The sequence below is a fragment of the Rhipicephalus microplus genome, unplaced genomic scaffold (assembly GCF_043290135.1).
Source record: "Rhipicephalus microplus isolate Deutch F79 unplaced genomic scaffold, USDA_Rmic scaffold_13, whole genome shotgun sequence".
In the NCBI taxonomy this organism is placed as follows: domain Eukaryota; kingdom Metazoa; phylum Arthropoda; class Arachnida; order Ixodida; family Ixodidae; genus Rhipicephalus; species Rhipicephalus microplus.
In genome coordinates this window covers 21,225,649-21,252,992 of record NW_027464586.1, presented here as the reverse complement: position 1 = coordinate 21,252,992, position 27,344 = coordinate 21,225,649, and the positions used below count along the sequence as shown (strand labels likewise).

General features: G+C 46.7%; 2 protein-coding genes across 9 annotated transcripts in view; both read left to right on the top strand.

Moving 5' to 3' along the window:
- The window catches only part of LOC119162994 (p38b MAP kinase), a 455,785-nt gene that overhangs the window by 202,190 nt on the left and 226,251 nt on the right, over positions 1-27,344 (top strand). For all 8 annotated transcript variants that reach the window (XM_075882646.1, XM_037414880.2, XM_037414879.2 and 5 more), the window contains one exon: positions 26,971-27,144. In XM_075882646.1, coding sequence (XP_075738761.1) covers positions 26,971-27,144 — 174 coding nt within the window. The remainder of the gene's footprint in view (positions 1-26,970; positions 27,145-27,344) is intronic.
- LOC142784025 (uncharacterized) lies at positions 16,023-26,136 on the top strand. The gene is made up of 2 exons (XM_075882644.1): positions 16,023-23,308; positions 25,850-26,136. The coding sequence occupies exons 1-2, from the start codon at positions 22,125-22,127 to the stop codon at positions 26,106-26,108; spliced, it is 1,443 nt and encodes a 480-aa protein (XP_075738759.1). The 5' UTR covers positions 16,023-22,124; the 3' UTR covers positions 26,109-26,136.

The following is a 27,344-nucleotide window of genomic DNA, read 5'->3' as shown; positions in this document are numbered from 1 at the left end:
ATTACCATGTTCTGTATGCGCGGCACGTGAGAGGTCAACGTGTTTATACTTTTTTGTGTTTATGCGCTAAAGCAGTTGTGCTGCTAAACACCGAAACATCGGACTGGTCGACAGGCTACCACGGTGCTGTTTTGACTGCGACAACAACATCGAAGGCAGAAAAGGCTGACAGCCTAGACAAGCGAGGGGCACTTTGCTTCGAATTGACTTTATTTAGGTCAGAGACCTTCATCATGGCTCACAACGCGCAACACCCGGATATAGACTAGAAGGGGACACGGTACAATGCTGGTTTTCAACTGAATTTTGTTTGAAAAACAGGAGCACATCTAACATATGAACAGGACACCTCACGACTGATCCAGCCCCTTCATTCCGTTAAAATTATACACAGCGCATCAAAGCTTCAGAGCATGTTTCATACTACATTGTGGATAAGTTCTGCTCTTTTTTTCCTTTTATGCTCATGTTTACTGCCTGGCATATTCCCTTAAAGCTTCGTATTCTTGAAACCCTGACATTTATGCTAAACTTAGATGTGACTTCTTTTAATCCGTGGGAAAAAAAAATGGACATAAAGGATGTAGACAGAACGGCTATATTCTTCTTTTTCTTTCATTACAAAGGGCAGCCCCTTGATTTCACGCAGCAGTTTATTGCACCTCATAGAAATGAGACAATCGAGACAGCCTGCTTCACCCAGCTTCACTACCTGATTATTAACACTGTCAGGCAAACGATGGGAGCAACACTTTTTAGGGCGGCTGTTGTGGGGGAAGTTGCAATACCTCGTCTAGTCAATTGGGAGTGCTCTCACCTGAAATGAAGAAGAGGCTTTTTTGACCTAAGTTGATAGGACCAAAACAGATGTTCCACTTTGAAGGAAAGCCTAAGGTTTAAGAACTGAAACTCTTCTTTTTCTGGAACTTTGAAAGTACATCTAAGACCTTGTCCCGGTTACTTAAACAACTTCACAACATCAATGAATCTCTGGAAATTATGCCTACTGACGAAGACCAAAGAGTCATCTACATAGCGGGAAATGCACGAAGCTATTTCACCTAGGTTACCATTTATTTACGGTCAACAAAGCTTAAAAAGATGTTACTCAGTACTGGTGCTACGCAGGAACTTATGCACACTCCTGCTCTTTGAATAACTGTCTTTCTTTGCCACTCAACGAGTGTAGATATCAAGTAAAATTTCAAAAGTTCCAAGAAGCTAGCAACCAGTATTTTTGCACTTTTCGACGAAACCTAGCTCGTTCCTTTGCCCCTGGATGCACTCCTTCACGAATTTCTATAGTTGTGTGTGAGGCAAAGAATGATATAGATCTTCTGTGTCTACGCTAAATCCTTAGCAGCTTCCAGGGTTGTTTTTCTCCAGAAATTGTACTACGCAATGAGAGCTGGTGACCACGACAGGGTCTTGCAACTTCAGCTGCACAAGGTGTGTCTGCAAGTACTTTGAGACGATATTTAACCGTGAACTCCTTTTCGAAATAATGGTCCTGAAAAAATAATGCTGCTTATGTGTCTTTATAGTAAAGAAGGCTTGGAGAAGAAGCCTTTTTCCTTGTCTGACTCTGTTTGCAACTTTTGTTAAACCCTACTTATTGAACGAAGCCATAGCATGCAATTTAATCTTAAGAAGAGGTGAAGCTACGCGAAGCAGGCTATCCTGATTCTCTCATTTCTATGATGTGCGATGAGCTGGCGTGCAAAATCAAGGGGCAACCCTTCGGAATGAAAGAAAAAAAAGAATATAGCCACTCTGTCTACATCCTATATGTCCATTTTTTTTCCCGCGGATTAAAGGAAGTCACATCTAAGTTTAGCATAAATGTCAGGTTTTTGAAAATACGAAACTTAAAGGAATGTGCCAGGCAGTAAACATTTGCATAGAAGGGAAAAAGAGCTGAACTTATCAGCAATGCAGTATGAAACATTCTCTGAAGTTTTTTCTGTGTATGCAGAGTGTTGTGTTCTCAATTCCACTTTCATGCATTAATTAGACAGTACATAGGCCAAACCGGGCGATGTGTTAATATTCGGCTGAAAGAACACCACAGTTGTTCATTCATTCATTTTATTATCTCTGAGGTCCCTGTTGAAATATTACACAAAGGAGTCGGTGATAGAATGACTATTAATATAAGGGCAGTTATGATTGGATGGTTCTGATGAGCCGTTTGAGTGGTAGGGTGTCGATAATAGTGGGCAAGTCATTCCAGTCCCGAACTGTGCGCAGAAAAAACGATTGGTGAAAGGTGATGGTATGGGCTTGCACTGGATAGGCGGCATTACAGTGACTGCGGCAGAAAACGCGATGAGCTCTTCTGATGTATGGGTTATTTAAAGGCAAAAAATGGAAGAATTTAGGACAAAGGTCAAGACGTACAATTTTAGGCATTTAGCCAGATTGCATAAGTTAACCTTTGCTTTCAGTGCTGAGATGCTTGAGGTATACGTATGAATAGTTGGATAGTATGGATCGCGCCGCACGGTTCTGGACACACTCGAGAGCATTAATAAGGTTAATGTGGTGAGGATCAAAAATTGCATGTGCATACTCTAGCTTAGGACTGACAAAGGTTTCGAAGGCACCTTTAATAATAGAAGGGGGAACGAGTGAAAGGTTATGCCATATGTACCCTAGAATACGATTAGCAGAATTTATGATTTGGTTCATATGACAGGTCCTAGTTAGGTCATGCGAGATGGTCACACCAAGGTATTTAAACAAATAAGCTGTATAAATCTGGTTGTTATTGTTATTGTAGTTATAAACAATGTGATGATGACGACGGTGGATAAACATTAACACAGTTTTAGAAATATTCAATGAAATGAGCCAAGATTTACACCAGTTCTGTATGCATGTAAGATCACATTGTAATATGGAATGATCAGATGGGTTAGTAATTGCACTGTAGACAACACAATAATCGGGGAATAGATGGATGTGAGAAAGAATGTTTGAAGGGAAGGCATTAATGTAGATTAAGAAGAAAAGGAGACTAAGTATGGTAACATGCAGTACACCTGAAAGAATGGGTTTTAGATGAGTATGAGTTAGCATGAACGAATTGCTGACGGTTGGTTAAAAAGCCTCGAATCCAGTTTAAAACACAGGGGTGGATGTTAAGATGGTGTAGGTTTAATAAAAGACCATCATGGGGAACCTTGTTGAATGCCTTTTTAATATATAAGAATATTGTGCCAGTAGGAATATTACAGTCTAGGTTTATGTGTAAATTATGCAAGAAAAGAGCAAGTTCACTGTCACAGGTGTAATTTTTGCGAGAACCTTGCTGACTTGGGTGAAAGAAATATACAGAAGTTAAGAAGTTAGCAGAATAAGATTATATGATAATGCTACGTATGAGTGGTATGAGTGGTATGAGTGGCATAGCGATCTACACGATGAAGAGAAGAACGACAGCGGATAGACTGGCGCGAGGTAATCTGTGTGGCTGGCGGTGCTCGCTTAACCGACTGAAAATATATCTGTGCCCAGAGTCTGTCTCCTTCTCGCAACATATTTGGTGGAATTGTGCGATCCCCGTTCTTGCCATGGAACTCCAAAGTGGACTTCGCGGCTTTCAACATGACCACTCCTCTCCGGTCACCCGGCCTTCTGCCCTGCCTGCCAACCCAGCGGCCAAAACAACTTTTGTGACGCTTCCCGCCTTCAAAGATCTTGGCGTGTTCTCGGGTCAGGAGGGTTCAAACGCCGACCAATGGCTACGCCTCTACGAATGCTTCAGCACCACCTACAGGTCGGATCCCCCACTTATGCTAGCGAACGTCATCTTTTATGTCGACGAAACCCCTTGTGTCTGGTTCGACAACCACGAGCATGACATTACGAGCTGGGATAGCTTCAAAGAAAAGATCCGTGAGCCTTTTGGGAACCCCTTTGGTCGTTATCAAGCTGCGAAGACTGATTTGTGCACTCGGGCACACACTTTCACAGAGTCCTACATGTTACATTTCGGCTGTTCTCGCACAATGCCGCCAAGCTGACGAAAACGTGTTCGAACCTCACAAAGTTGCGCGTATTTGAAAGGGTATTGCCAATAGTGCATTTAACTTGTTGGTATTCAATGATGTGTGTTCTGTTGAAGCCATAATTTAAGAATGCCGCTGGCTCAAACGAGCAAAAACAAGCGCATCTCCCATAAATTTCAGCGCCTTCAGAATACAGTGATGTCATCGGGCCTCGACCCATATAACCTATTGGACACCTATGAGGGCTAAGCTAGACTCGTCAGGTGTGAACTCGAAGCGGCTGCCCCTGCTACAGTGCCACCAATGTCACCTGACTCCACTCCTTCAATTTCTTTGCTCCTTATTCAAGCCGTTGTATGTTAGGAAAGTGCCAGCATGGGTCTATGCTCTATTTCGATGCCTTCTAGTATGAACTGCAGGCAGCAATACCCATCGGTATGTCCACCACCGTCTGGCTCTGCATCGACATTCCGCAATCTTTCTGCATAGCAAACACCTGATGACAAGCCCATATGCTTTTCTTGTCACTGTATTGGGCACATTTCTCGTCATTTCAGAAGCCGTTGAGGTCCTACTGCAGAACCGTTCCAGCACTCGTTCAATGCCTGACCTGCTTATCGTCAGGAGACCAGCCTCGGCAATTTTGCCCATCAGGAACCGTGACTGATTGCCGCTACTCCCGATCTCCATCCTCCCAATGTCGCCAGTGTTATTCTTCACAACCACGCAGCCCAGCTTTTCCCGCCTACGTTCTACGTTCCCGATGGAAACATAAATGTTGCAGTCCCTGGAGGTGGTGCTGTATCAATTGAACTAACCAAAAATCCTCTACTGACAATACAGACAAAACGGAACTTTATCGACATGGAAATCCATGATGTGCTTGTGGCTGCTCTGGTAGACACTGGGGCTCGACTTTCTGTAATGACCACTAATTTTCGCTGTAACCTCAAAGAAGTCCTCATGCCTGCGACGACTCATTTCGTCCGTGTTGCCAACGGCGGAACTGCATCTGTCGTTGGAATGTGCGCCACTAATGTAAGCATCGCTGATCGTCACACAGTTGTTCTGTTCGCCATCCTCTAAAAGTGTCCGCACGACGTCATCTTAGGCCTCGACTTCCTGTCAGCCCATTCTGCCCTCATTGACTGCTCGACCAGTACGCTCCATTTCCGATTGCCCATCACAGACCCCACTGAACAACGACCGAGTTGCCTCTGCACTGCCGAATATGCTCGTCTTTCACCTCAAACACTGACCTACTTCCAGTTTGAATCAAACCCCCAGTTCCTGGCGGTGACTATGTTTATTTATTTATTTATTTATTTATTTATTTATTTATTCATGTTACCCTACAGGCCCTGGAGGAGCATTGAGTAGGGGGGGTTACAGAAAAATCACAATACATAAAGCATAGAAAGAAATATATCGAAGAAAACAAAGAAAATTGTACAATGGAAGGGAGAAGAACAAACACTATAAGCAAATGCAGCAAAATACAAAATGAAAAAAAAAGAAAGCGTTCTTATACAAAATCAAGAGAACATATAAATTTGCAGTAGCTCACGAAATTTGGCCGGATCTCTCAAAGAAACAATTTCATCCGGAAGGCTATTCCAAACTGCGATGGCGCGTGGCAATGCAGAATTGTTGAGTGACTGTGTGTTGCCGAAGATGCGTCTGAAACTGAGATGATTATGAAGTCGACTAGATGTACGCGAAGAAATGTCAAGCGATAGACGACTGGTCCACGAGTTGTAGTAGTACTTATGAAGGAGGCATAGACGGGTGACAGAGCGGCGGGAATCCAAGTTAGTAAGGACAATATCCCGTTTGATTTGGGTGATGCTGGAGTGGCGGTTATACATTAAAGTGATGAAGTGGGCTCCGACTCCTGTCGCAGATGTTGACATCAGCCGTGGTATTACATTACCACACACCATCCTGTCTGTTGCAGAGAACTTCACATGTCTCCCAGTTGTGAATTTCAGTTGGACACCTCAGGTGCTGCGGCAAAGTATCGTTTTGGCACTGCTTTCCACCATAGAAAACAATGGACTCAATGTTTTCACCGTGGTCGCTCGTTCCGACCCCTCTGCCCAGCCCCAGTCCACTAATTGCCCTGACAGTGCAATTAGGTCGATGATTGCTCCTAATGTAACAGTGCAGCAGACTGAAAAGCTCTATTGCATTCTGCTGTCTTACATCGATGTTTTTGACCTCGGCGGCCGTCTATTGGGGAAAGCTACTAGAGTGACCCACCAACTAAACACTGGTAATGAGCCTCCTATTCATAGGCATTCGTATCGCGTGTCGTTGATCGAGCGTCAGATTATCGAAACTTAAGTTGATAAAATGCTTTCCAAGCACATCACTGAACCATCCTGCAGTCCTTGGGCATCCCCTGTCGTGCTAGTCTGCAAGAAAGATGGCACGTGGCATTTTTGTGTCGACTATGGCCATTTAAACAAAATTACAAAAAAAGACATGTACCCTCTGCCACGAATAGATGATGCTCTCGATTGCGCAAACCATCGTTGGCGCAAACTTAAAAGACGAAAGAAAAGACTCGGAAAAGCGCACACTCGCAACTGACTTTCATTGAACCGAAGCTCGTCTTATAATACCCTCACGCATGTGTACAACCGCAAGAAGAGACCAACCAACTATAATCACAGTCTATCAGATAGAAAATCAAATTCATTATCATACTATGACAGAGATGGAATACTGATACATTGTTCTCCAAATTGTCTAATAAACATCACCTCTGCCATTTCACGTGCCACTTTGTCTTTGCTTCTTAGCAATATTCTCGTACGGTGCAGTAGCAGTTCACACGAGCATTCCTTACAATGATGCAGCAAATGCATACCGTGCCGTTTCTCATTGACAGTGCATGTTCCCTTAAGCAATCGTTTATACAACGGCCCGACTGGCCAATGTGCAGCTTGCCACAACTGAGCAGGATCAAGTAGACAATGCCTACCAAACAATTCAAAAACTTCATTTCGTGCTCCTTTAAACAATGAGCACTTGGTACGCCACACGAACGAGCGCAAATGCGCGCATGCCTCTGAGGTGCCGAGAACACGACAGGGACCTCAAAACGAGAGGCGATGTGCTTCAATGAATGAGCCAGTCTGTGCACATACGGAACGACAACAGGTCGCTTCTTCTGTGTTTTTTCCTTTGTGCGAGAAACGCCAGTGGCGTCATGTCAACATTTTCTCAGTAAAGCTTCGCACATTGTCGTTAACACCAACAAAAGAAAACCCGCAAACACGAGCCTGGTTATTTGCTTCCTGAAACTTTCATCAAGAACGTTGTGGCAAGACCTAGTAAGAGCCAACTGTAAGCTTGTACTAGTAATGGCCCTTTTTACTACTTTAGAATGAGCGGAATGATATGGCAAAAAAGCCTTCTGAGCACGAGGGTGATACATCCAACACACATGGTTTTTGTCAAGCCTGAGATGAAGATCTAAAAACTGCAATTCGTCATTGACAAGAAGCTCATGTGTAAACTTGAGCCCTTGTCCAAATGCTCTAAACTTATCTAAAACAAAAGAGACACATGCGGAGTAGTGCTTATTTGACGCCTTTTACAAAAGAACCAAAAAATCGTCATTGTATCTAAAAACGCGTAACACCTTGTCTCTGGACAAAACAAAGCCAAGGTGTCGGTCAATCTGAGCCAGGAAGATATTACACAGCACAGGCGCTACACACGAACCAATACAAATACCTTCCTTTTGTACAAACAACTTCTCTTCAAATGAAATAAACGTTGCTCCAAGATAAAATTCTAAGAGGGCTAAAAACTCTCTACCGGAACTCCGGCATGGTTCATAAAAGACACAGACCCATTGTTCTCTATGCACGACTGCACGCACCCGAGTAACTCCTTGTGTGGTACAGAATAAAAGAGATCCTCGACATCGACAGAGAAAAAATGTCCTACAGAGCTGCTGTCCTGAAGATACTCAATTATGTCACAGGAATTCTTGACAGCAAACGGGTCGTCTAACAAAAGAGTGTTAAATTGTTTCAACAAGTAACGACTCACCATTACCTGCCACGTACTATTTTCTCTGACAATGGTCCTAAAAGCCATATCTGGTTTGTGAGTTTTCGCACTAAAATATACATACTGCTTGTCTCTCTTGCACTCACTAATGCTCTTTGCCAGCCTTGTCAGTCCGTGCTCATTACACAAGGCAACAGTCTTAGACTTTACCTTGGGGGCAGAAACCCGCACTTCCTTGAAGTTCTTCCGTATGGTGTCAGTGGCCTTTACTTCTAAGATCCCTTTCTTCATGAGCACAAAACCACCTTCTTTGTCCGACACTAGCACACGGAAATCATTCTTCCTGAGGAAGCACACCACCCCATTCATGGGGTCACGCCCATTACGACTTTACGACTTCCTTTGGGAACAGTCCTTAGCAAGCTATCAGTTCCATCCAGAACGCACCTCTTCTGGTCTTCAGTCTTAGCCCTGCTGGATATGTGTCTGTTCAAGGAAAGTAGCTCATGCGCAGGAATGGTAGGCTGAAAGCTAAATTTCGGCCCATTGTTCAGTACGCACGTCACCTCCTCTGGTACTTGCACGTCGCCCACCACTTGTAATCCTACTGTTCGATTGTCCTTCTTCCTACGCCTGGGAAGCACCTGAAGACACCGTTGCCACTGGTATTCTGTTGTTTGAGCAGCCAGAACCCATAGGCGTTGAAGTTCCACCTGCGCGGCACCGGCCTGTTTCTTGCTAAAGCAGCATACTTTCATTCAGTCAAAGAACAACCTAACTTGCCGCCGAAGTTCGGAGTGCAAAATCTTGGACACGCGCTTCGCATGTCCCACCGAAGGCATGACGTACCCAAACAGGTTCACGACTTCCACGGGAAGAAAGCCGTTGTTCAGGCAGTAGGTTATTGTCCTTGCTCTGCATGAAGTTGACGCTATGAGGGTCACAATAAGAGAAGCATCCGGAAGAGAAACACTAAAGGAGAAAGGGCCCACTGTACAAGAAAGATAGCTCAGTAACGTATGCTGTCGGGCTAGTTGGTGTGTAACTGTGCAGACCGTTGTTAGCGCAAACTTAAAAGACGAAAGAACAGACTCTGAAAAGCGCACACTCGCAACTGACTTTTATTGAACCGAAGCTTGTCTTATAAAACCCTCACGCATGCGTACAACCGCAAGAAGAGACCAACCAACTATAATCACAATCTATCCGATAGAAAATCAAATTCATTATCATACAATGACAGAGATGGAACACTGATACATTGTTCGCCAAATTGTCTAATAAACATCGCCTCTGCCAATTCACGTGCCACTTTGTCTTTGCTTCTTAGCAATATTCTGTTTTGTCCAGAAACAAGGTGTTACGCGTTTTTAGATACATCGATGATTTTTTGGTTCTTTTGAAAAAGGGAGTCAAACGAGCACTACTCTGCATGTGCCACTTTTGTTTTAGATAAGTTCAGAGCACTTGGACAAGGGCTCAAGTTGACACATGAGCTTCCTGTCAATGACGAATTGCAGTTTTTAGATCTTCATCTCAGGCTTGACAAAAACCATCTGTGTTGAATGTATCACCCTCGTGCTCACAAGGCTTTTTTGCCATATCATTCCGCTCATTCTAAAGTAGTAAAAAGGGCCATTGCTAGTACGAGCTTACAGTTGGCTCTTACTAGGTCTCGCCACCACGTTCTTGATGAAGGTTTCAAGGAGCAAATAACCAGGCTCGTGTTTGCGGGTTTTCCTTTGTTGGTGTTAACAACAGTGTGCGAAGCTTTACTGAGAAAATGTTGATATGATGCCACCGGCAATTCTGGCACAAAGGAAAAAACACAGAAGAAGTGACCTGTTGCCATTACGTATGTGCACAGCGTGGCTCATTCATTGAAGCACGCCGTCTCTCGTTTTGAGGTCCCTGTCGTGTTCTCGGCACCTCGGAGGCTTTCGCGCATTTCCCCTCGTTCTTGTGGCGTACCAAGTGCTCATAGTTTAAAGAAGTACGAAATGAAGTTTTTGAATTGTTTGGTAGGCGTTGTCTACTTGATTCTGCTCAGTTGTGGCAAGGTGTACATTGGCCAGTCGGGCCGTTGTATAAACGATCGCTTAAGGGAATATGCACTGTCAATGAGAAACGGCACGGGTTCGCATTTGCCACATCATTGTAAGGAATGCTCGTGTGAACCCCTACTGCACTGTACGAGAATATTGCTAAAAAGCAAAGACAAAGTGGCACGTGAATTGGCAGAAGCGATGTTTATTAGACAATTTGGCGAACAATGTATCAGCGTTCCATCTCTGTCATTGTATGATAATGGATTTAATTTTCTGTCTGATAGATTGTGATTATAGTTGGTTGGTCTCTTCTTGTGGTTGTACGCATGCGTGAGGGTTTTATAAGACGAGCTTCGGTTCAATAAAAGTCAGTTGCGAGTGCGCGCTTTTCCGAGTCTCTTCTTTCGTCTTTTAAGTTTGCGCCAACGATGGTCTGCACTGTTACACACCAACTAGCCCGACAGCATACGTTACTGAGCTCTCGATTGCCTCTACAGTGCCCGATGTTTCTCCTCTATAGACCTATGTTCCGGGTACTGGCAGTTTGGGGTGGATGCCATGGATCAGGAAAAAACGGCCTTTATTACTTCCAACGGCCTCTATCAATTCAAGGTCATGTCCTTCGGCCTCTGTAACGCTCCAGCCTAGATTGAACAGATGATGAGCTCGCTGCTCAGAGGCTTTAAATGGTCAACCTGTTCGTGCTATTTGGACGATATCATTGTTTTTTCACCTACATTTGAAAGTCATATAGAGTGCCTATCAGTCATCGTAGATATCTTTCATTGTGCTGGCCTCCAGCTGAACTCATCCAAGTGTCACTTTGTGTGCCACCAAATTACAGTTCTTGGCCATTTAGTAGACGCTAACGACATACAACCTGACCTAGCAAAAATCAGCGCAGTCAAAAATTTTCCTGTACCACGATCTGCAAAAGATGTAAGCAGCTTTCTCAAACTGTGCTCCTAGTTCGGCCGCAGCGAGGCCTATTACGCAGCTCCTCAAGCAAGATGTGCCCCTTTCTTGGGGCTCCGAAGAGACATCTGCGTTCTTGAATGTAATCGCGCACCTTACTACTTCTCCGATTTTGACCAATTTTGAGCCTACTGCTTCTACTGAGATTCGTAGTGACGCAAGTGGCCATGGCATCGGCGCAGTGCTAGCAAAGTGACAACGTGGTCATGACTGTGTCATCGCATACGCCAGCCGCTTTTTATCCGCACCCGAACGCAGTTATTATATCACAGAGCGCGAGTGTTTTGCTCTCGTCTGGGCGGTCGCGAAGTTCAGGCCATCCCTATACGGACACCAATTTTCGATAGTTACATACCACCACACACTCTGCTAGTTGAACTCTCTTAAAGATCTCTCGGGGCGTCTTGGCCGCTAGGTTTTACGCCTGCAAGAATGTTCATACTCGGCCATGTACGAATCTGGCCGCCTGCGACAGGATGCTCATTGCCTTTATCGGTACCTCGTGGACGAACCTGCTGACCCCAACACAAACACGGTGCTCTTCATCTTCTCAGTGTCCAACTCCATTCACATTGGGGTAGAGCAGAGAAAGGATCCACTCCTGCTCGACATCATCAGCCACATGGAGTTTTCCTTAAGAGACACCTCCGTCTGTCACTTTGTCTTTCAAGAGGGTGTCCTATACCCTCGCAATTTCCAACCTAGTGGGCCTGGCCTTCTTATTGTCATACCCAAGCATTTACAGTGCAGCGTCCTCGCTCAACTTCAGATGCGCCCACAGTAGGACACCTTGGCGTATCTCGCACGCACGAGTGCGTACGGTGCTATTTCTGCTAGCCAGACCTTGCTTGCTCGATACGCCGATACGTCGCGATGTGTGAGTTATGTCAGCGTCGCTAAACACCATCGCTGCTACCCGCTGGCCATGTCTAACCAATTGTCATACCCACACAACCCTTTTACTGCATTTGGTTAGACCTGCTTAGTCCTTTTCCTGAATGAGCAGTAGGCAACAAGTGGATAGCCGTGGCTAGTGATTACACCACATGCTACGCTATTACTTGAGCTCTAACGACGAGTTGCGCGACTGAGGTTGCCAAATTTCTGATGCGTGAGGTTATACTGATTCACGGTACACCAAAAAATCTGCTCACAGACCGTGGCCAGACATTTCTCTCTCAAGTCGTCGCCGACATCCTGCGTTCCTGTTCTATGCAGAACAAAGTGACCACAGCTTACCACCTACAAACAAATGGCCTCACGGAACGTTTTAATCGTACTCTTGCTTGCAATGTATGTAACGGGACCATCGAGACTAGGATCTTGCCCTACCTTTCGCGGCGTTCGCGTACAAGTCGTCAGGACACGACAAAGCTGGTTTTTCAGCTTTCTACCTGCTATACGGAAGGGAACCAGCTTTACCCTTAGACACTATAATTTCCAGCATCTCGTCTGCCAGCGAGTCTGCTCGTGGCGCTATTGCACGAGCCGACCATGCTGTCCGCCCTCCTGTGCTCATCTGACGGCGTCGCAGAGCAAGCAACGACATTGCTACGACGTTTCGCATTGCGACGCACATTTCGCTCTGGTACCCTTGTGTTACTCTGGTCTCCTCATCGTCAAGTGGGCCTATCTGAAAAACTTTTGTGTCGTTACACAAGGTCTTACCATGTATTGCAGCAGGTAACACCTGTTACTTATAAGATTGGTCCCATCTCTCTGTCGCTATCAATTCAGTGAAGTGATGTTGCTCACGTGTCACGGCTCAAGAACTACAACTCTACTTCTGAGGATGACCTATAAAGATCCGTGACAGTGCTTCCGTCGCGGGGGGTCTTGCTACTATAGTGCCTAGAATATACTTACTAGTGTGTCGATTACCGAGATTTTCCAATGGGAGACACTGACACTGCTGATGGTGCCTTCCTCCAGAGGCCACCAGGCAGCGACACCCTTAGGGACCATGCTGTCCGAGTGGCGAGGCGCACCAAGAGCGCGCGTTTTATGCGCGTTGTTTGCGCTTTGGATGCACTGCAGATGCGCGTTCGTTGACCCGGTTCGTTGCGATGCAGTTGAGGGGCATTTCTGCTGTTGCACACATAGCGCACGACTTCGCATGTCTTTGCCGTGTTTCTTTTCTGTGCGCGTTGTCCACGCTTGTGTCCTTTCACGAAACCGGGATGTCGTCGCAGAAAAAAAAAAGGCGGAAGGAGAGTGCTAGTTTTTTTTTATATTGTTTGAGTGGATACTGCTCTAACAACGAGCACATCTGATTATTCAGCAGCCCTGCAGACCCAGAACGCTGAGCCAAGTAGGATAAAAACCTAAAGCGTAAGGATCGAAGACTAACTGTGGCGGCTGTCATTAGTGAGAAACACTTTATTGATTGCTACATTTAGCGCTCCTTCATAATTACAGTTGATGGTGTGATCAGGGAAATTTCCCGTCAAAAACTCAAACTAAAGATTCGTATCCTTCATTTTACTTGCTACTCTCGGTTTCTTTTCACGACCAAGATGATATGTCACTTAAACCGGCATCGCCGACAACGGCATTTCTACGAAATGAGCTCTTTAATGCTCTTGCGGTAATATTCATTATTTTTCTTGCACCACTAGACAATGTCCGCATCGGTACTGCGTATTTCAATATATGTGTCCAGAATCCTCAAAAATAAAAAAAATTTGATATGTGGTGTAGCACTCTGAGCTTATTAGTTATGAAATTAGGCTATTTACGTTTAATGAGTTCATCTAGCGTCAGCTTCATTAAAGAATTGAAGTACATGCGAAGAACTCATTCTACCTTTGAATAATAAAAAAATTGGCTTATAGCAAATGTTGTGGCATAATTAAATCAACCAAATGCCACGAGTTTCATTGTTGAATTTTGTTGAACTTCATTAAAGTTGACTTTTCCCCTCGGAAACCAGGCATATTCACTTATTCATTGTTTTGTTTTCAAACACTCACTATCGTGTTTTATGGTAACGGGGTGTATGTGCGTTTGTAAAAGTCCAACGAAAAAATATTGCTTGGATTACGCATCGCCTGACAACCAGCGTTCTATAGTTCTAAGTGGGCTGGGAGAGCCCATCGGCGCCTGTCGCACGCGCACTTTGGCAGAGGCACGGTTGCGGCTGTGGTAGAGACGACGTCGACACCACTCCGCACGGACTCTAGCTCGGGCTGCTCAACCACTGGCTCGGCATAGCACAGTCCCTGCGGATATCGCCGTCTGGTGGCCACTGGTGGAAGGCATCATTCTCCGTGCCACCGCGACGGCTGCGGTCGGCACACTAGTGAGTATATTCTAGGCACTATAATGCTGCATACAGGTGGCACAGCGTTCTACACGACGTCGAGGAGAACGACACTGGACAGACTGGCGCAAGCTAATATGTGTGGCTGGCGCTGCTTGCTTAATTTGGCTGTAAAGATATCTGTGTCCACTCTCCCGAGTTGATCTCGTTCTCGTAATAATATGCTCCATTATTTTACAAGTTATGCTTGTTATGGACAGTAGTTACTTGGCGATGCTCTGTTTTTTTTCTTGAAGACTGGGATGACCTTCTTCATTCTTTATAAGGCTTTGCACATTCACATTTGTCTATCCATTGTCGGGGTAGCCAGTGCCACCTGCTTTTTGAAAAAAACAAAACAAACGTACTGAGGCAAGCTGTCAAGAAAAATTATGGAGGCATTTTTTATAAATAAGAAGCGGTCTCAATGTGTCAGCAAGCCATCTATTGTTTTACTGAACAATGAAGTTTCTGTGTTATAGTAGCTAAGGATAATTTGTGATCTCATGCACAGTATCTTGGCAACGTTTGAATCATGGTTATGTATGTATTTTTTATTATTTTTAGTGGGATCGCATTCACGTGACAAAGCTTTGATGTGCTGCGTAAAATTTTGATAGAATGAAGGAGCCGGATCGGTCGCGAGGTTTCCTGTTCTTATGTTTCTATGTTCTTGTTTTTTAATAAAAATTCAGTTGAAAGTCAGCGCTGTACCGTGTCCACTTCTAGTCTATGTCTGGGTGTTCCGCACTGTAAGCCACGATGAATCTTCACCTACTAGCCAAGTTTTCCATCTTGCTCACAGGTCTTCTTCAACAAATATTTTATGATATGTGGTGATTGTCCTTGTGACCATTTTTTCGTAACACCAGCTTGTGATTCTGCATGGGTAGTGGCACACTTCATCATCTGCAACAAAGAGAAGCAATGTCAAATCTGGGGGTTAATAGAAAAAAGAGTTTTGCCTAGAATTTTTCAGTTGTAACATCAACATCCCTGTTACAAGCTGCCACTCTAGCGTCGCCAGTGCGAAGTCGGCGACGGGAATGACAGCAGGTTAGTTTGTTCCGTAGGCAAGCAGAGACAGTGAAGAGATCAGAGACGTGAGAAAACAAAACAAACTTTACTCTAGTGATATTGCAGCACACGGGATCTAGTACAACACTTCAATACAACTAACAAAACACATCAACACTTGATACAACAAAAAAAACACATATAGAAAACAACAAATCTGCTTACGAGAGAGAACTATTACAAACTACACAAACTAACAACAATAGAACTACGTAGGAGAAAGTTCAAAGATATAAACAGGTGAAGGCATACGTGTGATGACCGGCAGCGTTGCGTCCCCGACGATCGGATGCAAGAAGTCGAAGAGAGTTCTGGCACGACTGGGATGTCGGCGGTGTTGCAACACTGGCGGCTCCGGGAGGCGAGTGCTTGCAGGCGACCTCGGGCAGGTTGAGCTAACTCGAGGCGAAGTCCCGATGTCTACGTTGCAGACGTTAATATCGCGTCACAACTTGACGAACGGCTAAGTTTAGGTGGCCAGCCGATACAAAGCCACACTAAAAACTTCTAGAAGAAATACTTGTTGATGTGTTTCTAAACCATGTTGGTCAGCAACTAGTCTACCTAGCAGGGCAAAATCCTGCGTTTAAATCCCCCACGTGTCCCCTCGCTCTCTTCCTTGGGGACAAGAGACCTCTACATGGGTCCAATCATGTGCGTTTCATTGATGGAAACTCCACCCCAAAAAATATATTGACCCCACCCCTTTTTAATTAGGAGAGGGCCCTCAACTAGCGAGAGTGACAACCTGTTGGGGTGCTGTCATACGGCTTGGCCCCCAGAAGTTTTCCCACGGTTTTCCCGTGGGATTGGTCAGACTGTTTGGCTCTCAGCCGGTGCGTCCCGTAGTCTAATCCTTGTTCGGGTACATCGCGGCCTTCCATGACCCTGCAGACGCCGCTGCAGGTACAAAGGATCAAACGTCGACGGCGACGTTCGAAGAAGAGCACCCCATTCTCCACTTCCCGGCTCTCTTTCATGCGCCCGCCGTTCCCGCCGGTCAGCGGGGTAGTACGGCGCCCGTTAATTGCCGTGACGTCGGGTCGCAAAAATCGCAGTCCGTGACGTTGCCCCCTACTTTCAGAATGTTATTCATAACATTTGCTCACACGGAGGGGAATTTTTCGACAACAAGGAACAAAACACCACCAACAAAGGAGACATGAGGACTGTCCTTCTCATACACAACATAAATAGGCAGAGTGCATCAAAGTAACAACAAAAAAGGAAAAACAATTGTTAGAGTACCAGCTTCAGTTACACGCAACAATATCAACGCGCCATACAAACCAGAAAAAAAAAATAGCCGTGTACGGCAGCCATCAATACAGAATACACTGCACGAATGAATACTACGAAACAAAACGGAACAGGTGCGCTCCTCTACTGTAGTGAAATCCTTCAATGTGCATTACAACATGTAAAAACAACCATTGCACCAAGCAAAAAGAAAATAACTCAAAATACACTTCTTATACAATGAAATAAGCACATACAAACAGAAAACAAAGGACGAAAGGAATAAAAAAATCACATGCTCCCCAGACCTCAAGAACTATATCCGGCTCAAGTAATCGGCTCCCACGTTTCCGCTACCCTTAATATGCATAATGGTGAACTGGTACTCTTGGAGTAGTAAACTCTATTGAAGTACTCAAGCGTTTAGCTGTTTTGCCTGTTGGATATAACTCAGAGGCTGGTGGTCGGTCTGGACACAAAAATGTACTCTATATAAGTACATGGAGAATTTCTGAATTCCCCATACCAACGCGAGACATTCGCGTTCGATGGTACTATAGGAAGCCTCCCGTGGAAGCAGCTTTCGGCTGGCATAAGCTGTGGGGTGGAGCTTGCCTTCGTGGGCCTACATGAGCATGGCTCCGAGACTTGTGTCCGATGCGTCCGTTCGAAGTACGAATGGTTGGTGCAAATTTGGTAGCCGTAGTATCGGCTCCGTAGAGACATGTTGTTTGAGACTTCGAAAAGCCTCCTCGTGGGCTGCTGTCCCTCTCCTCGTACCTTTTCAGTAAGTTGGCATAAAAGATTTTTCTGCCGCCAGCTGTGTCTACGACATAGTCAGCTTCACCTTTCTTTTCCCGGACTTCAAAAGGGCCCATCCATTGCACTTCAAAAGGGCCCTTTCATTGCAGCAGCAGTTTCTTCGTGTCGGTGGGAAGTAAAATCAGTACCTTGTCTCCGGGGTTGAAACTCCGCTCCATCGCCTTTCGATTGTACAGCTTCGTGCACCGTGCTCCGGCTTTTTTCAACTCCTCGTGTGCTAGGCGGCACGTTTCCTCCAAACGGTTCCGAATGTCGAAGACATGCTGGTACGTCGTCTTAGCTTCTTCAGTCAAGTCTGCGTTCGTCCACAGCTCCTTCAGTATCGCCAAGGGTCCCCTCACACGGCGGCCGTAGAGAAGCTCGAAGGGTGAAAACCCCATACTGGCCTGCGGAACCTCCCTATAGACAAAGAGGAGAGGTGCCAGGTAGCGGTCCCAATCTCTTGGTTTTTCGGCGCACATGCGCTTCAACATTAATTTTAAGGTGCCGTTGAATTTTTCCACCAAGCCATTCGCCATGGGGATATATGGGGTGGTGTGGAGCTGGCGCACGGAAAGGAGCCGCGCTACTTCCTTCATGAGTTCCGATGTGAAGTTCATGCCACGGTCGCTCAGTACCTCGCGGGGGACGCAAAATCGGGAGAACATCTCGACCAGGGCTTCGGCCACTCGCTCAGTTTCAATACTCGGGAGCGCCACTGCGTCTGGATACCGGGTGGCATAATCCATCAAAGTCAAAATGTATCGGTTCCCATGCTTTTAGGGTGGGTGAATCGGTCCCACTATATCGATCGCCACTCGCTTGAACGGGGTGTCGATTATGGGTGCCCTCCCCAATGGAACATGTGGTACACGGCCCTTTGGTATGGTGCGCTGACAAATGTCACATGAGGCGACAAACCTTTTTACGTCAGCTGTGATGCCTAGCCAAAAGAACTCCTCCGAGATCCGCTCCTCGGTTTTCTGCGTGCCCAAGTGTCCTGCCATTATACTATCGTGTGCTGTTTTAAGCACAGCTTCTCGGAAATAGTGCGGAACGACTAATCGGCGTACAAGCCGTTCGTTAGCCTCTGTGTACTGTCGGTACAGCAGTCCCTGTTCTTGTTTATACTCGACGCTTCCCTTCTCATTTCGGCATGTTTGCTTCCTGCTGATCTTCTCAAAACACTGTTTGAGTGTCGCATCTCCCCTCTGCTCGCAGCCATAGTTATCTCCTGGCAATCCCGCTGTGGTCCCAGGCGTACGAAGCTTGGCAAATTTTTCCGGCTGTGCATGTGCTTAGAAACGGGTGATAGCTGCTGTTACAGGCTCTTCCCTTAACTCCTTTGTCGAGACAGGTTTTTCAGTCTCCTTTCTGGGATCATTAGGAGGTCTTACGCCATCGATATTGCCCAGAATGAGGTCATACAGCGAATCTTGCAGGCATAGTGCTGTCAGATTGCCAGTAAAGTAGGGGGTGTCAACCTCAATCCGTGCTTCGGGCAGCATCGTCGCTGTTCCGTCAACCAAGTAGACGAGTCTGCTTGTACCTCTCAGCTCGTCTTCCTTCACCAACGTCCTCCGCACGATGACTGTGTTGCACCAACACTGATATGTCTGTGCCTCGGAGGGTCCCGTGGCCACTGGTAGGTTCTTGGCCAGATTTTTCGGCGGTGTCACCCTTACGGCGTTGACGACGGGGACTTTTTCGCCATTCCTAAGCTCGATATACCCGTCGCATATGGGATCCTCACGCGTTTCCCTTGGTGCGTAGAGGCAGGACGCCTGGAGTGAGTTATTTGCTCCTGACCGGCAGTTGTTTGCCCTATGTCCTTTTTTCCCACACTTGAAGCAGACGATGGCTACATTAGTGGCAGGTCTGTTGCGACACAAGTGCGGCGGGTGATTCCCACAATTGCAAATATAGCACCGTGGTAGTGGTGCGTGGCTGTTGCCTCTTTTCTCGTATTTCCCCTTCTCGTCCGTTATGGGACCTTCTTTTTTTGTTTTCGCTAGGCTTGCTCCATCCTGAGCTTCCAAAAACTGGTCTGCCAGCTCAAGCATGCTCCCAGGGATTCCGCCCTCCTTTCTTTCAAAGATAATGCCAGGTTCGAACCACATCCATGCAAAAACCTCTCTCTAATCAACAATGCGCAAAGGGGCTCGAATTCTGTCTCAGTTTTGGACAGCTCAACACATCTATCGAAGTAATGTCTTACTCTTGTACAAAACGTCCTCGTCGCGGACGCCAGTTTTGTTACAAGCTGCCACTCTAGTGTCGCCAGCGCGAAGTCGGCGACAGGAATGACAGCAGGTTAGTTCGTTCCATACGCAAGCAGAGACAGTGAAGAGATCAGAGACGTGAGAAAACAAAACAAACTTTACTCTAGTGATATTGCAGCACACGGGATCTAGTACAACACTTCAATCCAACTAACAAAATACATCAACACTTGATACAACAAAAAATACATATAAAAACAATAAATCAGCTTACGAGAGAGAACTATTACAAACTACACAAACTAACAACACTAGAACTACGGAGGAGAAAGTTCGAAGATATAAACAGGTGAAGGCATACGTGTGATGACCGGCAGCGTTGCGTCCCCGACGATCGGATGCAAGAAGTCGAAGAGAGTTCTGGCACGACTGTGATGTCGGCGGTGTTGCAACACTGGTGGCTCCGGGAGGCTAGTGCTTGCAGGCGACCTCGGGCAGGTTGAGCTAAGTCGAGGCGAAGTCCCGATGTCTACGTTGCAGACGTTAATATCGCGTCACAACTTGACGAAAATGCCCCGCCGCGGTGGTCTAGTGGCTAAGGTACTCGGCTGCTGACCCGCAGGGCGCGGGTTCGAATCCCGGCTGCGGCGGCTGCATTTCCGATGGAGGCGGAAATGTTGTAGGCCCGTGTGCTCAGATTTGGGTGCACGTTAAAGAACCCCAGGTGGTCGAAATTTCCGGAGCCCTCCACTATGGCGTCTCTCATAATCATATTGTGGTTTTGGGACGTTAAACCCCACATATCAATCAATCAATCAACAACTTGACGAATGGCTAAGTTTAGTTGGCCAGCCGATACAGAGCCACACTAAATACTTCTAGAAGAGATACTTGTTGATTTGTTTCTAAACCATGTTGGTCAGCAACTAGTCTACCTAGCAGGGCAAAATCCTGCGTTTAAATCCTCCACGTGTCCCCTCGCTCTCTTCCTTGGGGACAAGAGACCTCTACATGGGTCCAATCATGCGCGTTTCATTGATGGAAACTCCGCCCCAAAAAATATATTGACCCCACCCCTTTTTAATTAGGAGAGGGCCCTCAACTAGCGAGAGTGACAACCTGCTGGGGTGCTGTCATACGGCTTGGCCCCCAGAAGTTTTCCCACGGTTTTCCCATGGGATTGGTCAGACTGTTTGGCTCTCAGCCGGTGCGTCCCGTAGTCTAATCCTTGTTCGGGTACATCGCGGCCTTCCACGACCCTGCAGACGCCGCTGCAGGTACAAAGGATCAAACGTCGACAGCGACGTTCGAAGAAGAGCACCCCATTCTGCACTTCCCGGCTCTCTTTCATGCGCCCGCCGTTACCGCCGGTCAGCGGGGTAGTACGGCGCCCTATAATTGCCGTGACGCCGGGTCACAAGAATGGCAGTCCGTGACAATCCCCCATTTCTATGGAACATTACATGAGTTACAGTGCCTTGGCTACCGGAATCTCATCATGTTCTTGTCAAAGCTTCATCATGTGTTGGTTTAGAATAAGCTATTCATTTGAAATAAAAGTGACACCGAAGTTTGTGCTTGTCCATGATAGTTGCTCTCTCATCTCTTTGGGTGCATATAAGCTGCACGAAAAGATGAAAATGCAAGTAAGAAATGTACTGAACATCACGCATGCATACTGCAAGTGGTTAGCTACCTCAAAAAAAATGACCCGTCTATCTTATTGCAGGCAGAGAAAGAAGGCGGCTTTGTCGTACTGTTCACCGCCACTTCTGATGTAAAAGCAATTGAAGCTTTGAAAAAACTTTCAAGCAAACTGTTTTTCACACTGCTTCAGAAGGATCGCAATGGACTGGGCGGAAGTCACATATTCTTACTAAAGAAAAAAGACTTGGTCTTTTTTTTTTCTAGTAAGAACTCAAGATAAACATTTTGTGTTTATCTTGAGTCGCTCGTGATACAGACCACTCCGCACACTCTAAACAAAAACGATGGCATTCTATCGTCTGTGTATGCACGCTACATGCATAATGTGCAGCACACTCTTAGTAAACAGAATCTGAAAGGACCGGATTAATATGTTTCATTTAACAGGAGTTCTGTTTATGGAGAGGTGAACATAAGTGCAGAATACAAGCCAGAAACTAAGCATTGCAGGGGCAATAGTTCTGTTTAAGCAGTAGTTTCTGTAGTAGCCAACGTATGATGCGCCGTACTGACGTCACAGCCTACGTCATGTGCCTGTACTTATATTGGCATGCGATCTGCTTGCTTGAGACATTAAACCTTCGCCACCAACTGAGTCCAGCGTCGCCTTGCTCGCCAGCCACAACAGATGGCGACGAGGATGGGATAGGCTGCACCGAACGACGAGGGCGGATCCTGTGAGCAACGACAGCTGGAAGGCGAAAGGCAAGGTATGGCGAAGATGTGGGAATTTGACGCCTTCATAGAAGAAGGAGACGAAGATTTCGCTTTGAATGTAGAACGGTTTGGGCACTATTGCAAAGTAGCCGGCGTACAAGACGAAGAACTTAAAAAGTCAGCCTTCATCTCTGCCATAGGAAAGAAAGCGTACAAGACGCTCAAGGACCTTCTTCTACCTGCAAAACCTGAAGAGAAGACGTTCAAGGACTTGGTGAATGTGCTGAGTGGCCACTACGAGCCTTCAAGTCAAGTCATTGCGGAGCGGTTCAAATTCAACAGGAGCTACCAAGGAGAAGGGGAGTCCGTCGCGGCATTTGCAGTCACGCTGAAGCACATGGCAGCCAAGTGCAACTACGGTACGTTTCTCGACGACGCTTTACGGGACCGGTTCGTCGCTGGGTTACGGAATTCCACCATTCAGACGGGTTTACTGAAGAGGAAGGAACTGACGTTCGAATCGGCCTGCGTTTTTGCTAAGAGCGTTGAGCTAGCGGAGCGGGAGTCGAGGGGATTCCGACCAACTGCGAATACGGATGCCGACATTCACGCTCTAAAGAAGACGGGGAAGGAACCGGAGTTTGCCAGCAAGCCGAAGAACAGTTCAATGCAAAGCTGCTATCGATGCGGTCAAAAGCATGACGCCCGTTGCTGCCGTTATCGTAAATTCAAATGCCATCTTTGCAAGCGCGTGGGACATTTGGCGCGCATGTGCAGATGCAAGCAACCGGCGCCTGGTACCGTCCACAACGTGAGTGACGAAGCGAGCGGAGGCACAGAGCTGCTGCTGCACGGTGTGTATCTGGTGGGCACGGAACAACCATACGAAGTTGAAGTACAGATAGCCGGCCAGCTTGTGAAGATGCAAGTAGATACGGGCGCAGCCGTATCACTCGTTCCGGAATGCGTTTACCGGCAGCTAAAGCAGCCGCCGCAGCCGCTGCAGCTTGCGAAGTGCGAGATGAAGCTCAAGACTTACGGCGGAGCGACGCTACTAGTGAAAGGCCAAGCGGAGGTCTTGGTCGATTATAAGGGACAGCGGATAGTCCTGCCAATCATCGTGGTACCAGGAGAGAAGCCAGCACTCCTAGGCCGCGACTGGATTGCGAACCTCGGAATGGACCTAAACAGCATTCACGAGGTGCACGCACAACCGTCTGTCGACAGCATCCTGTCAAGGTATGCCAGCGTTTTTTCACCTTGTTTAGGGTTGATAAAGGGTTACCAAGCAAAACTGGTGCTTAAGGAAGGAAGCATGCCAGTCTTTTGCAAGGCGCGGTCTGTGCCGTATGCCATTCGTGAACCTGTCGAGCATGAGCTAGGCAACTTGCAAAAAGAGGGCGTACTGGTGCCCGTAACCCGCAGCGACTGGGCCACGCCGCTGGTAGCTGTTCACAAGCCAGACGGCACAGTACGATTGTGTGGAGGCTATAAATTGACGGTGATTCCATGTGTGAAGACCGACCATTACCCACTGCCCGCGGTGGAGGATTTGTTCACGACACTGGCTGGGGGCAAGGTTTTCACCGTTCTGGACCTTTCGACGGCCTATCAGCAAATCGAGGTGCACCCTGACTCGCGACCCTTGCTGACTATAAACTCTCACATGGGGTTGTTCCAGTATGCTCGAATGCCGTACGGAATCTCAAGTGCACCTGCAGTTTTCCAGGCAATCATGAACGAGCTGTTGAAAGGACTACCGGGAGTGGTATGCTACCTCGACAACGTCCTCATCACGGGAGCATCGCATACCGAATGCCTGGCCCGGGTGGCAGCAGTCCTGCAGGTTTTCAGGGACCACGGCGTAAAAGTGAGAAAAAAAAAATGCAAGTTTTTTTTGAATTCTGTCAAATATCTTGGGCATATCATTGACAAAAATGGTGTGCACCCGTGCGTCGAGAAGGTTGAAGCCATAAGGGAAGCACCGACACCTAAGAACATCAGTGAGCTTAAAGCGTACCTCGGAGAGATAACTTTTTACTCCAAGTTCATGCCAAACATGTCTTCGAGGCTAAAGCCTTTGTATGCACTGCTTCAGAAGGATAAGAAGTGGGTCTGGTCCGCAAAAGAAGAAAAAGCCTTCGAGGAGAGTAAGAGCCTCCTTATGCAAGCAAGCGTGCTAACATTCTATGATCCAAAGAAGCCTCTTGGATTAGTCTGCGACGCCTCTCCTTACGGGGTTTGCGCAGTGTTGTTTCATGTCGTGAACGGGGAGGAAAGTCCGATAGCATATGCGCCACGCACCTTGAGCAAGGCCGAAGGTGGCTACGCACACATAGAAAAGGAAGCGTTGGCTGTGATTTTCGGAATCAAACGGTTTCACAAGTATCTTTACGGCCATGAATTCACCATTTATTCCGATCACCTTCCCCTGGAGGGGCTGCTGGGGCAAACAAAGCCAATTCAGCAAATGGCCGCAGCATGCATGCAGCGCTGGATGCTAGTTCTAGCTGCATATCGCTACAAATGGGTGTACAGAAAGGGAGCCCAAGTAGCAAACGCGGACGCGTTATCGCGATTACCGCTTCCGAACGACACCGACGAAAGCGACTACGTTCACTTCTTTTCAGCAGTAGAAGCCGTACCACTATCTGCGAAAAGGATCAGTGACGAAACCCAAAAAGACTCAGTTTTGTCTAAGGTGCTAATGTATGTTTTGAATGGATGGCCATCGTACGTGTCAGAAGACAACGTAGCCCCATTCTTCTCGCGGAAAGACGAACTGTCGGTAGACTGTGGTTGCATAACATGGGGAACTCGGGTTGTTATACCTGAAGCGGTACAATCTGAAGTCTTATCGCTTTTGCATGAAGGGCATCCAGGCATCACTCGCATGAAAATGCTATCAAGAAGCCATGTGTGGTGGCCAAAGTTGTGCGACCGCATTGAAGAAACTGTAAGAGGTTGTTCAACTTGCCAACTAACGCAGAACTCTGCGCCCCACGTGCCGATGTTATCGTGAGGATGGCCAACCCGCAGGTGGCAGAGAGTTCACCTGGATTTTGCCTACTACAAGAACGACTGGTTTTTAGTGCTTGTCGATGCGCACTTTAAGTGGGTGGATGTTCTGCACATGAAGTCCACTACAGCACAGGCGACAGTTGAAAAACTCCGCACTGTTTTTGCTGCATTTGGGCTTCCCGAGAGAATTGGGACTGACAATGGGCCGCAATTTGTGTCTGCTGAATTCACAAATTTTCTCAACTCCAATGCAGTGCAGCACACCAAGACACCACCTTACCACCCAGCTTCAAATGGCACGGCGGAGAGGCTTGTCCAGACCGTCAAGCGAAGCTTCATCAAACAGCTACGGGACGAGCACAACACGGGAGTGACTCGAACTATGCAACATCGGGTAGACCAGTTCCTGTTCACCTACCGAAGCACATCGTGTTCGACGACCGGTAAGACGCCAGCCGAACTGTTTCTCTCAAGGAGGCCACGCACGAGGCTGAGCATCTTGCATCCGGAGCTAGCGAAACGTGCCGAAGCAAATGTAGCTCGAAGACAGGGTCAGGAAATCCATACTTCATGGAGGGAGTTCGAGGTTGGCGACAACGTTTGTGTGCGAGGAAACCGACCGAGTGATCCACGTTGATTGGAAGGAACAGTTGTGCGACGAGTTAGCAAAGGAACATACATAGTCCGAATCGAAGACCACGAGCGCTTTCTGCATGCGGACGATATTGTTCCTAACACATGCCTTGCTCCTCTTCTCAGAAGCGTGTGGATTCCTGAGCAAACCCGCATGGCACAGCCGGGTTCCACTCCGTCACAAAGCGACAGCGACACCGCATCGCCGCCGGACGGGCCTGCACCAGAGAAACGACTTCAGCCACCTGACCGAGCCAGCGTGACGGAACTGCCATCACAGCAGGCGCCTGACGCCAGCTCCCAAGAAAACGTCGCGCCACCTGAATTGCGACGAAGCACAAGAATTCGAAAGCCTCCCGAACGTTTTGGCTATGCTGCTAAATAAAGGGGGAAGAGATGTAGTAGCCAACGTATGACGCGCCGTACTGACGTCACAGGCTACGTCATGTGCCTGTACTTATATTGGCATGCGAGCCGCTTGCTTGAGACATTAAACCTTCGCCACCAACTGAGTTCAGCGTCGCCTTGCTCGCCGGTTACAACAGTTTCATTTAACAGATTTCGGTTTACTGAGAATCTACTGTATTCAAGCTTACGTAAGGTGAACTCCTGGGACACATGTTTTCATTTAAATTGTAAACAAGGCACCCGTGTGAAAGATGAAATGTCATTTTTTGTGTGTGTGTGTTTAACATTTCATTGTGTTCAGTGCAGTGTGTTGGTGTTTTACCTTTATCAAGGAGACTGTCTTATCAATGTTAAAGTTTCATTTTCGAATTTTTTGCCAAATTCTACACATCTGACATCAAAAATTTCCAAATGCATATTTCATATTCTTGTGACATTGGCTCAGTTAAATTTTCTGAAACTTAGTATTCTAGGTCTATAGCACCTACAGATGACAATATACTTCATTTTTATCGATTAGAAGCTACATGGGAAGCAGTTGATGCCTTAAAAATCTATCACATCACGGTGTTTGGGGTGGCAATCTCGAGATGGCATCACCACCCGCATTTTCTTGTTGCGCATTTTCTTGCTTACCAAGTTCCGTGTCATGGTAAGAGTGGTGTTTTCGAGATTGTGACATTATACTTTACTAATACATGAGAAATCGTTTTGAAAACTAGCTCAGCTCTTTTTATGTAGTTGCAATTGTGAAGGTTCAATGAAAGAATAGTTGTTTTTTTTTTTCTCCTCGAACACCTCTTCATGTGCTGATTACAAGACTTTTTGTTGTTGTCCAGCCATTGACCTTCTGGAACGCATGCTGGAACTGGATGCGGACAAGCGCCCCACTGCCACTGAGGCTTTGGCCCACCCGTACTTGGCCAGCCTGGCCGACCCATCTGACGAGCCGTCCGCCGAGCCCTGCGATCAGTCCTTCGAGGATCGGGACCTCAGTGTACACGAGTGGAAACGTGAGTACACTGAGGTTTTTCAGTCACATGCCTACACATTTTTGTTCTCTAGGGCACAGATTGTGTACAAGATGTTAAACCAAATTTTGTAGACAATTACAAGATGATTTTATCAGTGGTTCAAAAAAGAATGTAGCAATGACTGGGAGCATTTGAGCAATGGTTTTGAACAGCCATTGCGTGGTGCAGGCATTGTTCGC

Excerpts from the sequence above, each read along its gene's own strand:
- LOC142784025 (XM_075882644.1), top strand. The coding sequence starts at position 22,125 with ATGGCGAAGATGTGGGAATTTGACGCCTTCATAGAAGAAGGAGACGAA. Across the intron at positions 23,309-25,849 it reads GTCGACAGCATCCTGTCAAG|AAGCGTGTGGATTCCTGAGC; the intron begins GTATGCCAGCGT and ends TCCTCTTCTCAG.